Source organism: Protopterus annectens, chromosome 4.part0, assembly GCF_019279795.1.
Source record: "Protopterus annectens isolate FY-2018-M chromosome 4.part0, PAN1.0, whole genome shotgun sequence".
Classification (NCBI taxonomy): Eukaryota; Metazoa; Chordata; order Ceratodontiformes; family Protopteridae; genus Protopterus; species Protopterus annectens.
Window position 1 is genome coordinate 565,891,923 of NC_056733.1, and position 14,900 is coordinate 565,906,822.

At 42.0% G+C, this 14,900-nt stretch overlaps 1 protein-coding gene across 2 annotated transcripts in view; it reads right to left on the reverse strand.

The window, feature by feature from the left end:
• Nucleotides 1-14,900, reverse strand: part of LOC122799442 (trichoplein keratin filament binding) — a 1,060,398-nt gene that overhangs the window by 475,967 nt on the left and 569,531 nt on the right. For both annotated transcript variants that reach the window (XM_044068500.1, XM_044068499.1), the window contains exon 9: nt 263-435. In XM_044068500.1, the coding sequence (XP_043924435.1) occupies nt 263-435 (173 nt within the window). The remainder of the gene's footprint in view (nt 1-262; nt 436-14,900) is intronic.

The following is a 14,900-nucleotide window of genomic DNA, read 5'->3' on the forward strand; positions in this document are numbered from 1 at the left end:
AGTTGGAAGACTGGATGGGTAACCAGAAATTCACCCAGGAGGTTCCACCTTCGTCCCTCTTGGACAGGGGCAATAGGTGCTGACTTCAGTGTCTGCTTGAAACAGATACCCCTGGGAATAAGGGCTGAACTTGGTTAGGCTTGTAAGGGCCCTAGGGCTGATAGCCTAGTAACTTCCTATGATCAAAAACACTACAGCACTCAAATACAGTAAAAATAAAAATGCCATGGCATATGCAACAATAACATTATAATAAACTCACCTAAACAAGATATCCACATCAGCTTCTCGCTCTCTTTCAAGCTTAAGTTGCTCTTCAATAACACTTTTCATCCATGCAGCATCGGCAACAGCCTGTTCACGTTTAGCAAACTGAAGATATTCATATTCTTCCTCCTTTGCAATTAAGGCTTCTAGGATCTGTTTGTCCAGTTCCTGTATAAAAAATGCAGGAAGAAGCCTCAAATTAAAATATTAAAACAGCCATTTTTGTGTTTACGCTTAAAGTACAGTTTTGTACCTACCATAAATGTAGATGTTCGAGTGCTAATACAGCTGCAGTCATAACAGATGGGTTTTCCTGCCATCAGGCGGGTCCTCGGTCGGCTGAATTCCAAAGTCTAGGTCCGGCGTTGGATGTCGTCGCTTCTTCCCTGACGTCAGTGCGACAGGGGTATAAAAGAACCAGCCGACGCCATTTTCTTCAGTTTTTCTTGCCCCAGATGTCAGGTGCCCCCAAAAGGAAGGCAAAACATAAATTTATGTAATAATACAATGCAATATAATCAAAAAACAGTAGTTGCAAGCAAATACACCATAAAAGAATACCCCAATCAGGTAGTATGAGGAGGTGTTAGCCATTAGGCCTGTCCCAAGAGGGGAAGGAGGGAGGGAAACCTGGACTGCAGCTGTATTAGCACTCGAATATCTACATTTATGGTAGGTACAAAACTGTACTATGTTCATCGTGCATACAGCTGCAGTCATAACAGATGGGTAGAATCCCAAAGCTAAAAAAGGGGTGGTAGGCACTAAGTGGAACTAGGAGGAGCCAGGATGCCCTGCAAGACTGCAGTGGCAAAGCCCGCTCTAGATTTGGAGTATAATGGTAGGTGATAGTGCTTGCAGAAAAGTATGAACTCCAAGTGGCTGCTTCCAAAATATCTTTGGTAGGAACCCCCCTGAAGAAAGCTGCAGAGGTAGCTGTGGTCCTTGTGGAGTGAGATCTGATGCCTGTAGGTACAGTTTTACCATGAAAAGAGTAACAAAAGCGTATGCAGTGGGCTATCCATTTTGAGATTGTCTGTTTGGAAATAGGCTTCCCTTGAGCACCTGTAGCATAGGACACAAAGAGTTGCTCTGATTTTCTGAAAGGCTTTGTTCTGTCCAAATAATAACAGAGCTGTCTGTGAATGTCCAAGGAATGTAGTAGTCTCTCCCCTTTGTTTTGTGGATTAGGGTAAAAGGTAGGTAAGTGGATCGCCTGATTCAAGGCTACCCTGGATACTACCTTTGGCATAAAGGAAGGGTTGGTTCGTAAGGAAACTCTGTCCTGATGGAAAATGATAAAAGGCTGCACAGCCATGAGGGCTTGTAGTTCCGAAACCCTGCGTGCTGAGGTGATAGCCAGAAGGAAGGCTGTTTTCCATGACAAATATTGCAGTTCTGTTGAAGCAGCTGGCTCAAAAGGAGGCAGGGTCAGTTTTTCTAGAATGAAATTGAGGTCCGAAGCAGGTACTGGTTGCTTCCTTGGGGGTTTTATATTCTTAGCCCCTCTGAGGAACTGTCTTAAGAGGGTGAGAGAATAAAGGAGGATCAGTGTTGTATTCTGCAGAAATGGCTGAGGCATGGATTTTGATGGAGGAGAATGAAAGTCCACTGCTTAGCATCTCAGCTAGGTACTGTAATATTTGAGGTAAATTCAGTATTCCAGGATTCTGACCCTTTTTCTGATTCCAGGCACAAAACCGTTTCCATTTTGCAGAGTAGGCTTTTCTAGTAGAAGGCCTTCTGGCCTCCAAAATGACATCCAGCACCTCCTTGGAGAGTAGGGTCTGTTGTGAATTTAAGGAATCCTCCATGCGGCTAGATTGAGTGTTTTCAGCTGACTGTGAAGAGTTTTGAAGTTGTGCTGAGTCAGTAGAAGAGACATTAGAGGCAGGATCCATGGTGGGGAATGTGTCAGGCTCCTCAGGAGTGGGTACCAGTGTTGTCTTGGCCAGTCTGGAGCAATGAGAATCATCTTTGGTCTGTCTGCTCTGGCTTTTAATAGAACTTTGGGCAGCAGAGGAAGAGGTGGAAAGGCATAAACTGTCATTGTTGTCCAACTGAAAGAGAGTGCGTCCACTTTCCAGGCCTGTGGATGAAAGGTCCTTGAGCAGAATTTTGTCAATTGGTAATTTCTGTGGGTGGCAAAGAGATCTATGTCTGGCCTTCCCCATGCTTGAATTATCTTTGTAAAAACTTGAGGATGCAACTTCCATTCGTGTGGATCTGTCATATTTCTGCTTAGGTTGTCTGCCAGCGTGTTTTCCTTGCCTGGCAGGAACTGTGCTTGAAGTTGGATTTGTAATTCCAGAGCCATGTTCCAAAGAGACATGGCTAGCCTGCATAGGGAATATGAATGGGTTCCTCCCTGTTTGTTTATGTACCACATTACTGTGGTGTTGTCTGTCCTTATCAATAGCTGGCCTGGATGCAGTAGGTCTTTGAAAGCCATAATAGCATTTATTACTGCTAGCATTTCCTTTTGATTGATGTGTAGGTGCTTTTCTTTTTGGGACCATTTGCCCTGAATGCACCGATCTGTCATGTGCACCCCCCAGGCGTAGTCCGAGGAGTCTGTTCTGATGACTTGATTTGCTTGAGGCTTGCAGAATGGGAGACCTATGTTTCTTTGGCATGCTTGAGCCCACCACAGAAATTCCTTTTGAAGGCATGGAATCAGTGGTATAATTGTTTCCAAACTGTGGCTGTGTTGAGACCATAGGTTTTTTAGGTACCATTGAAGTTTCCTCATATGCAGCTTTGCACATGGGATTAGCAGGATGCAAGATGCCATGAATCCCAGAGCCTGCAGGATTTTCCTTGCAGTCAGCCTGGTGAAGGTTGCCAGTTTTCTGAAGTATTGAGTTAGTTGCCCTTGTTTCTCTGGCGTGAGGTAGGCCATCTGGGTGTTTGTATTCAAGCTGGCACCCAGGAAAATTATTGTTTGAGAGGGTATTAGTCTTGATTTCTTTTTGTTGACTGTGTATCCCAGAGAATTCAACAACATTATTACAAACGCCAGGTGTTTCAGAAGTATGTGTTTGCTGTCCGCTTGGATCAGGCAGTCGTCCAAATATGGGTATATTTGTATCCCTTGAAGTCTGCAGAAGGCAATTACTGATGCCAGGCATTTCGTGAATACTCTGCGGGCAGTAGATAAGCCAAAGGGCAATGCAGAGAATTGATAATGGGTTGAACCTGCAAGAAATCTGAGGTATCTTCTGCAATCTTGTCTGATTGGGACATGCAGGTATGCCTCCTTGAGGTCCAATGTTACCAGCCAAGACTCCTTGCCCAGCATGGGAAGAAGCTGCTGTAATGTGAGCATCTTGAATTTTGGTACGAGTAAATATGTGTTTAGGATGGATAGGTCCAAAATAGGTCTCCAATCTTTGCCCTTCCTTGGTACCAGGAATAGTCTGGAATAAAAACCTTGACCCTGTTCTTGTGCAGGTACCTCTTGAATAGCTTTCATGTCCATGAGATCTGAAATTTGTTTTTGTGCCTCTGCCCTTTGATTGTGTGGCAGGTCTGGCATGCCTCTCATTTTTGGAAGGGTGTGAAAGTGGAATCTGTTGCCTCTGTCTATAATGTCCAGGATCCATTTGCCTTTTGCGACAATATGCCAATTTTTCAAAAATAATGCCAGTTTTCCGACTAAAGGTGCTGCCATTTGAGCCTTGCTTGGCATGCAAAGGGGAAAGTCATTGGTTCTGCTTTCTGAATGGCTGTGAACTATCCTCACCACCTCTTGGTGTAGGTGCTTGCCATTGTCTGCCTCTAAATGATCCGTGAGATTGCCCTCTACCCCTCGTCGCCTGTATCTACCTATTTGAGGTCTGTCCGTGGCTGGAAAGGACCAATTTTTTGAAGGCCAATTTCTACTGAAACGTGGAGGTTGTACCTGTAGGAAATCTTTCACTGTTTGCATTGATTTTGCCTTTTCCTCCATTTTCTTTAATACCTCCTCAGCTTTAACACCAAACAATACATCTTTTTGAAGAGGTGCACCTAGTAATTTAGCTTTGACATGATCTGGTAAGGTTTTCTCTTTGAGCCAAGCATATCTACGTATGACTGATCCTGTAACAGCAGCTCTACATGAGGCCTCTAAAGCATCAAAACCACATTGCAAGGTATGATTACCCACTTGCTCTGCACTATGCAACAAATCCTGCAACTCCTTCAAGTCTGGGTGTTCAGGTTGTGACATTTTGCTTTTCAACTGAGATAACAAAAACTGTTGATACTTTAACATATGGAACTGACAGTTTAATGCCCTCATGGTTAAGGTGGCCGAGGTGTATACCTTTTTCCTCCACCTTTCTAAAGCTCTGGAATCTCTCTCTGAAGGTAATGGATTTTTGGCAGTGGAGGCCTTAATTCTCTCGTGACCCTGTGAAATAGTTTCTGGGTCAGCCGCATGGCTTTTGTATAGGAATTGGTGTGAATCAGAAACCCAGTAATACCTGTCAGGCTTGACTGGAGCTGGAGCTAAAGAATCTGGGTTAAGGCTGGCCTCTGAATACACATCATCTAGTATGTCTAAGACAGGAGGGATAGCCAGAGGCCTGTGCTGAGGGAGCAAGAGGAAATCCCTGAGCCTTTTCTTGGAGTCTGAGTAATCTTGGCCTTCCCAGTGGAAGTGTTCCCTCAAGGTATGCAGGGTTTCCCCAAAAGAGTAGTCCTCAGGGGGGGAGACAGAGGGAATGGACTCCTCTGCATCAGAATCTTCAAAAGGGGAGTATGAATGTTCCTGGTCTTCAGAATGTTCTGAAGTAATGGAGGCCTGGTCTGAGGAAGGGTATTCTTCCTCCAATCTGGGCCTTTTGTCCGAGGGGAGTTGAGAACCCCTGATAAGAGTAATCAAATCCTCAGCCATCTTGAGCATCTGCTTTTTAGGCATGGGGCCTTGAGAGGGGCCCTGTGGAGCTTGTCTTTTAGTATGCATGGCTGCTTTAGATTTAGTGAAAGCCTTAATGGAAAAAGAAGAAGAAGGCCTGACGACACCTTGAGAGGTGGCAGGCCTGTCTAAACTCTGAGTCCCCCCCCCCCAAGAGTGTCTTCGGTATCTGTAGTCGGGGTGTGGGCCGAAGAGCCTGCGACCTCGGGCACAGAAGACACCGCTAATGAAGTGTCATCGGTAGTCAGGGGTTGCGTAGGGCCTCGCTGAGAACCGGAGCACATGTAGTCGGCTTTAGCGTGGTGTAGGTAGAAGTCGCGGACCTCGTATGTCGGTCCTTATCTTTGCGTCTTTTACTCAAAACTGGAGTCAGAGTATCCGACGACATAATGTAATTAAACTTTTTTCCAAAATAGTGTTGGGTGAACTCCACCCGACGCTTAATAGTGTGTCTGTTGAATGTAGCACAAAAACGACAGGCCGAGACGTCGTGGTCTGGGCCTAAGCAAGGAATGCAGAGGGAATGGAAATCCTTATGCGGTATTTGCTTCCCACATGAAATGCAATTATTAACTTTGTCTGACATCGGTCTGAGGCAAGAAAAGTTTCCCCAACGGGGTACTTAGCTTTCAAGAAGACTTCAGTTGAAAAATATTCGTAATCTCAGGAGCTGGCCGACCGGCACTTGCAAACTGCTTCTGCTTCGGGCACCGCGCGGCAAGAAAGACTGAAGAAAATGGCGTCGGCTGGTTCTTTTATACCCCTGTCGCACTGACGTCAGGGAAGAAGCGACGACATCCGACGCCGGACCTAGACTTTGGAATTCGTCCGACCGAGGACCCGCCTGACGGCAGGAAAACCCATCTGTTATAACTGCAGCTGTATGCACGATGAACATCAGTAATGTAGCAATCATAGCAACAAGAATATGACCATGTCAAATGGCTTGCATTTGAGGTGAACTACAGTAGCAATTGTTAAAGATGAACAGTCAATAAAATGAAGTGCTAGGTAACTTCTAAACAGAAATTCAAACAATTATTATTGAGTACATTACACAAAAAGAAAATTCTGAAACAGAGAGGGGATGTAACACCTTTTATTGGACCAACACAAATTTTACAGTTAATTGTGTTTCTAGACTAACAGGAACTCTTTATCAGAAGTTTAATTCTTGATGAAGGGCTACTACAAGTGCAAAAGTAAATGTAACTGTAAAACTTTTGTTAGTCCAATAAAAGGCACTGCGTCACGTCTGTGTGCCATTGTAAAGTAATTAATGTTTCAGCATACGGGATCTAGTCTCAAAAATGCATCTGTAATGTTCCAAATGAGTTGGAAAATGACAGAGATGGAGCCCTGACTGTAACACAGGTGACTGGGGTTTGATCAACTAACTTGTCATTTGAGGAACCAGGCAAGTAGTGGGAGGAAGGAAGGGGCATGGGGGACAGGGTGGAACTGTGCAACTTAGAGTCACACAGGGCAGTGCAATCACCAACCAAAAGACCACTGCTTGTGTTGCAGAGAAGGGGAAGGACTGCTTAGAGGGAATGCCCTTTGGAGAAGTGAGGGGACATCCTCAGTGGACAACCCATTGCAGGCTCCCTCCCAGTACCTTATCAGATGCATGCAAGGTTAAGGCCAGGGAGGAAAAAAAATGGGAGGAGTTGCAAAATATAAAGAAAGAATGCCGCTAGAAAATCAGCAAAGTGCAACTGTAACAAACATCTACAACATTTTCACCTTTCCTTTTTCCTCCAAACAATAAAGGCTTCAGCAATACTGACCAAAGACATTGTGATGAAAATCACCCCTAGCAAAGAAACTTCAGCTAATGCAAATTTTTCACATCTCTTTCTAGTATGAATATAAGTAACAAATAGGGTTGCCAGCTGTCCGGTTTTTGACTGGACTGTCCGGTTTTCAGACAAATTGTCCAGTTAAAAAAATTCATCAAAACCGGACTCGTGAAGTCCGTTTTTTTTTTTTTTTTTGTGCTGCCAGAGCGAGGAGAGGAGAAAGTAAATGTATCCAGCTCAAACGGGAGCATTTTTAGTGAAGAGAATGTATTATGACAGACAGTACATGAATGATATACATTACATACTTAACGCAGACAGTGCAATTATCGCCGCCCATGTGTTCTCTCCCCTTTTCCTTTAAGTACGGCTTAGTCATCAATCAACTCATCATGCATGCTTATTCCACCACTCACCAGCGTGGAATGGAAATAATCGCGTGGAAATTTTAAGCAGCACATTTCCAGCATGATTGAAGAGCAAGAGCCAAGACTAGGGGGCGTGTCACCACCACGTACAGGCAGTGTAAAAACTTTCAGACTATGGCAGAAATAATTAGATAGCCAGCCTAGGTCAGGTGAGGACTTAGCAGATAGCAGTGTTTTATTCTCTCTTTTTTGTTCCTAATTCATAATCATAGCAGCCTTTTATGCATGACATTATTAAGCCAATGTCCTCCTGCTAGTCTCTCTGAGGAAAGGGAAAGTCTGTGCTGTGTCATTACAGTAGAGGATGATGACAGTAGTGAGTCTGACACACACACACACACACATATATATATATATATATATATACACACACACACACACACACACACACACACACACACACATAGATACATAAAAGTATGTATGCATATATTTTGTTAGCATATGCCTGCCTCTGTGTGGTGGAGGGAAGGATCTGTGTAAGATTGTAACTGTGGCACACTTGGCAGGATCAAGGAGATGATGAGGATTTGAGGTCAGGGCCCAGGCCAGGGGTCAGTATAATTTTGTATGGTATATACTGAGTATGAAGTGTGTGTGAGAGAGAGAGGGAAACAATAATAATAATGTAGGGCATCAGATTAGATTTTGATGTTTAGGTCAGCCAATGCAACTACTCACATTCTTCTTATTTCAGTTGCTCCCATTAGGGGTCGTGGCTCATATGTTTCCGTTTCTTCTTGTCCTCTGCATCTTGCTCTGTCACACCAACCACCTGCATGTCCTCTCTCACCACATCCATAAACCTTATCTTAGGCCTTCCTCTTTTCCTCTTACCTGGCAGCTTCATCCTTAGCATCCTTTTCCCAATATACTCTGCATCCCTCCTCAGCACATGTCCAAACCAACGTAATCTTGCCTCGCTGCCTTTGTTTCCAAACCTTCCAACCTGGGCTGACCCTCTAATATACTTATTCCTAATCCTGTCCACCCTCATCACACCCAATGCAAATCTTAACATCTTTAACTCTGCCACATCCAGCTCCGACTCCTGCCTTTTTGTCAATGCCACTGTCTCCAACCCATATAACATACATAGCTAGTCTTTATATACCTTCCCTTTCACTCTTACTGATACTAGTCTGTCACAAATCACTCCTGACACTCTTCTCCACCCACTCCATCCTGCCTGTACTCTCTTCTTCACCTCTCTTCCAAACTCACCATTACTCTGAACTGTTGATCCCAAGTATTTAAACTCATCCACCTTCGCCACCTCTACTCCCTGCATCCTCAACATTCCTCTATCCTCTCTCTCATTTACACACATATATTCTGTCTTAGTCCTGCTGACCATCATTCCTCTTCTCCCTAGAGCATATCTCCACCTCTCCAGGTTTTCCTCCAACTCTTCCCTACTCTCACTACAGATCACAATGTCATCTGCAAACATCAGCAACTACTCACATTATTTGTTGAAATAAAATATTATTAGTAAAAATAGAATAATTCATTTTACGACATCTCTAATAATTAATTTTACGACGAATCTCATCAAAGCCGAATGGCTCTCCATGAAGCTAAGGAAAGTGTTAGAATCCCGCCCAGTGACAATAAAAGTACCCACTGCCTGCTACTAACAAGAAGTTAAAATTCTCCACAAAGACACCTCTTACGGCCTTCACCGAAAACTCGCACCTGAATCACAGACATTAGGTTTCTAAAACTAAAAGCACCTGGAGATGAAATAAGAAAAGAAAGTATTTTAGACAATGACCTGAACCTTCTAACCAACGAATGTTAAAAACTAAAACAAAAATAGTATCACTTCACTAGTGTGGTTGTAGTCCACAGACACAGATTACTGCTTAACTTTCAAAGGGTACCATTAGGAAGCACACCCACCTTGAATATTATTAAGGTAAAGCAAATGAACCTTACAGGGGGCTAATCTAACAATATAAATTTTTATTTAATGTCTTAGCTGCTAAGCTACACCATGGCTTAGTTCCAACTTCAGATAATTAGCAATCCTTAAATGAGGCAGCAATGCACAATTTACCTTTGAGTAGTTTATATGAAACAGAATACAGTGACAGTGATTTCAAACAATCCCCATTGGAGAGATGGTGAAGACCTTGAATGTTCCTTGTGGTTTCTTTAAACCTAGCTAAATTTCCCATTCCAAACTGTGTACCTTGTGTCTATGAGGTAAACATCTTAAACAGTATGCTAATCCCCTGACTTTCCACTTCTTTTCAAGAGTTTTGGTAAAAGGCAAAAATAAAAGGATCATTTATTAAATACAACTGTAATTCACTTAAAAAGTTAAAATAAAAGAAAGTTTGCATCAAAAGCATTTTTGAGCAAATTACAAGTATGACATTACAATGCCTAACATTGCTAATTGGGAAATCCACAATAGTTTACCAGAAAAGTTAGCAATTATACAAGGAGCAGGCAGAATACAAGGCAAAATCGGGGACATTCTACAAAATCAGGGAACTTGAGAAGTATGTTTGTCTTCATAGCATCAGTTACCTAATGTATGTTGGTTTTGTTAACAGAAATGGTCTGTCTGGAGAAAAGGTGGTGCATTAAACTTAAATAATTATAATAATTAGTGTTATGGACTTTATTTCAGAAAATATATATTAATTCACATAAAAAAAAAACTTTGCCAGGATCTCCTTGTGTTCTGACTGAGTGTGCTTCTCAAACAATCTGGAAATATAGAGCTGATAAATATTTTTTGGTACTTTTGAACTATTCAACATTGAGTAAACCAATAATTGAATTCAGTTCAAAATACAGTTGGAATAAATTGCATTTATTTAAACTGCATTTGTTTTAATATTGCTACACACTCAAGGGTGCTAGCTCGCACTGCACAGTGTGCATTTATTTTAGTGCTGTTTTAGCAGCTTTTCTAAAAAAAAAAAAAAAATTATAATCTTGTTTCCTGCCTTACCTGTAACTAGTCTAGTCCGGATAGATATTTGCTGTATCCAGGACTGTATGTAAGCTTCTGAGCTCCACAAACCTTTCTGTGTTGGAGGGAAGCCTTCTAGCTCATCAGTGGGACTGTGGGACACCGTGGTGTGGGAATACCTGATGCTACTAGACAGTAGACTCTGCCGGTATAGCCTTGCACCAGTCCGGACACGCACACTAACTCATTTCGTAAGAAACAGATACTTCACTGATGCAAACAGTTGCACAGTATTTGTGTAGACTCTTTATTAATGGAGCTTTTTGTCTTTAAGTTTAACTAACTCATTATATGTCTGCTGTCACTGTCTGCAGGTACTTTACTTATTAATACTGTTATTATGGAAGACAGGAATAACGGTGTCCATGTCAGCGATAATAATGAGGGTTTTGGCAGCCCAACTACCCGGTCAGACCAGTCTACCACACCAAAGAAGCAAAAACGAAACATCTGTTATTACAATGCAGAGTGGGAAAGGGAATTTTCATGGATACAAAAATGCACAGAGGATACAAAGGCTAGATGCAAGCTTTGTGCAACATCATTCACTGTTGCATATGATGGAAAAAAAGCAGTTACAGCACACCAAAGCACCAAAAAGCATACTATTTGTTCCCAAGCTAGTGTGTCATCTCAACGACTGAAGGCATTTTTCACATAGCCAAACAATACGGCATCTAACAAAGTATCCCTAGCGGAAATTGCTGAAGTGTATCATGGAATCAGACATCATATTTCGTATAATGCACAGGACTGTGGTATCAAAGTTATGAAGTCTGTAATTGATGACTCGGAAATCGTTAAAAAGATGACCTACGGCCGAACAAAAGTTTCCGCCATAGTCAACAATATTTTGTTCCCATTTTCATTAGAAGTCGCCCTTGATAAGTTACATGCTGGTTTGCCATTTTCCATTGCTACTGATGCATCTAACAAAGGGAACCGTAAATTCTATCCGGTTGGTGTTCAGTTCTTCACCCCGCAAAATGGAATTTCTTTCCGTTTTATTGACTTTTTCAAGGATGCATTCGAAGACTCTAAGTCTGTTAAGAATCAACTCTGTCGTGTTTTAACAGAATGTAAATTGTCTTGGCAAAATGTTACCGCTTATGCCACAGATAATGCATCGGTAAACTATGGCATAAACAACTCCGTTTATCAGAAGTTAGTTTCAGAGGAGAATCCTAAAAATTATTGCAGCACACTGCAATGACCACATTATGCATAACTTGGAAAAATGCTTTAAAGGTCTGTAAATGCTGTAAATGTAGATGCTGTAAATTTCATCATGAAAGTGTTTGCTGAATTCAATAACTCTGCATTGAGGTCAGCAGAACTGAAGAGCTGCTTTGATTTCTATGAGTCTGAATACCACAAGATAATCAGACATGTTCCAACCCGCTGGTTGAGTTTGTTCAAGGCTCTTGACCGAATTTTGCTGTGCTGGATGCCTTTGAAAACATATTTCTTGTCTCAAGGAGAAGCTGATTGTCCGAAAGTGATATGAAAAATGTTGAAGGACCAGGAAAATGAACTGGCACCAGACGACAGCCCAACAAAGTCGGAGCTGTATCTATATTTTACACACTTCTTTATGTCATCCTTTCAAGAGACAATTTTAAAGCCAGAGAACAAATCAACAACAGCTTGTGAACTGTACAGTATAATGGAACAGTTTAAACTGCCTCTGCAGCATAGGACTGATGACAAATTTTTTGGTATGAAGGTAGCATTTGCTCTGCGCAAAAGTTATCTACCACAGCAGTTCATTGAGACGTTCATAACTGAAGTTCTGAATGTGTACAAGCGAGCAATGACATATTTGAACAAATGGTTTGCATTCTAACATTCCCCGTATCGTCACTTCAAGTCACTGTCTTTGACCAGTGCCACAAGATCACCTTCGTTTGATGAAGTGACTGACATTTGGATGCAAACGCCATTATCCACCCACCGTCCATCCGACAGCCTGCATGATGAAGTGCGAGCTCTTAGTGAAGTGTTCAACGTTATCCATAGCTGTGCAAGCACAGCTGAGGCTTGGTGTAAGTTTTTCGAGCACGAGTCTGCACCAAATATGTTGAAACTTGTTCAGCACATTCTGTCTGTTCCAGTCTCGAATGCATCAGTTGAGCGTGTGTTTAGCATTATGAATAACATTTAGACGGATGAACGAAACAGACTTACGCCAGAATCAGTTAAAAGTGAACTATCAGTTTTCTTTAACCTGCCATATTACTGCACCGAGTTTAAGTCTGTTATTTCACAGAATAAGCGCCTGATCAGGGCTGCTCAGTTGGACTCCAAATACCACAAATGTGGAACTTCAATTGAACTATGCACTATTCCTAAGAGACTCTAAAAATGGACATTCCTACACACAGTGCCCAAACTGTGACCACATTCCAGCTATGAATGTACTACAAGTGCATGCAAAGTATGGCTGTAGAACTCCCTGAACATCACCACAGACACAGACCAGAGCTGCTCCACAAGAGTTCAGACAGAATGAAAGAACATGTCTTTGGGAGCATAATCTGTTGTCCACCCTCTCAGTCCATATAGGTGAAGGATGTTATGATCAAAAAAATTCCACAGGCACAGTGGCACAGAGTGACAGAGGTTAAGACTGTTTCAAACCCTCAGGTCTACACAGTTCAGTCTCATCTACTGATTACTGTATAAAGTTTGAATGTTCTGAGTGAGCTTTCTTTGTCTACTTCAGTCTGTTCCTGCCTTCCAAAAATAAATTAGCTGATTGACTATTTTAGAGTCTGTATATATTTAATTTTCCTTGCTCTTGTGGCCTGGGTCATGGTTGAAAAGGGTCAAAGGACCAGTTCATTTACTCAGTTAGCAAATGAATAATGCACAGAAGTTAGCCTACTCCAACGCAAATATTAGGCTTCATAATTGATAGATTTCTAATAACATTTATTTACATCAGGAAGCAGCAAATACAGCAAAGCAGGCCAAACTGAACTGAGTCTAATGGATTTGTTATCAAAGCTAGCTCTGAATAGGTTTCCCTACACGTTTGCAAAGGACAATTGGCCATTTTATGAATGGCAAAATGTCTTTGCCCAACACGGTTCAGTTTCTGAATGAAAATTCGGCAAACTGAGCTGTGTGAAGTAAGGAGGGGGTACAATGAGGAAGAAGTACCAGACACATACAACATCTGGAACATATTAAAAGCTTCTTTACTAGAAGAATCCAGTGTATAAACACATTGTCTTATACAGATCTCCTTAAAGCCCCATCACTATACCGGGTTTCCTACAGGTTACTGAGAGAGAATGTCTGGCATACAAGGCATCCTTGGATCCAGCACTGATTGATGGACCTTTTGGTCATCCACAAAACGAACAGTATCAGAACCATTAGATCCATGGATTTAAATTTTGCTTGTGACATAAATAGGCCATGTGATGTTGATGAGACACAAATGTGTCTCAGAGAGGGTCCCCATGCACTGGAACAAGCTTCCCATCCATGTGAAGCAGAGTCCATCCCTACGCTAGCCCTATTTAAGCATAACGTTGAGTCTTTGAACAACAGGTGGGAAATTGGAAATCACCCTGTTGCCATTGCCAATGCGGAATACCAGCTATCTGTTTTTTTCTGGACTATCCACACAAATCAAATCAATTATCTGCTCTGGTAGTCAGGAAAACACTGTACAAACTCAATTTTTCTGTTTCACAAAAGGAAACAGACTATCAGTGTTTGTTACAATTGGCTGATTTACTATGCTTTTTTACAGAAAAGCGTAGTAAATCGGCTGAAAGCAGGCATCCGGAACAGAAAAAGAGGGCACTCCCATCAACTGATGTCACAGTGGTGTCACAAAATGGGTGAGACATGGATGGGAGAGTGGGTGGGCATGGATGGGTTATGGGTGATGTGAGGGGCGTGACCTTAGTCCAGTTTTAGCCACAAAGAAACCTGGCAACCCTACTAACAAACTGCTGGGCAAGACCTGAGCTCTGATCAGTGACACATTTTCTGTTGGATAAGCTATGTAAATATCTAGCACATTTTTAAGCAATTTTATAGGCAATGAATAAGTTCTGAAAAATACTTTTTTGTTTCATCAGAAAAAGGCAAGAATAGTTTAAATCTGCTGAGACTTAAACAATGGCTGCTAGTAAGTCCTATGCCTAACACATGTATCTAACTTTTTTTGACTAATCTGCAGTTTTGTTTACATTAGCACTCTTAGGATATTTGCAAATGTACTGCATTGCTTTTGTGGTTGTTTCTGTCAAAAGGAAGTGGAAGGGAGGGTCAGCCCCTGTAAGTAAGCAAACTGGATAATGGTGTAGAACTTTTTCTTTGTACTGCTCACATTACTAATTTGCCACTAATTGTGTAATTTGATACATACATCCATCATTAACAGATTATACAATAAGAGAAAGAAATTGCTCCCCAAGAGCAGGAAGGAGCAGTGTGTGAATTATTCCCTCCTCGGCTTAAACAAGCAAATAAGACACCTTGTAAGG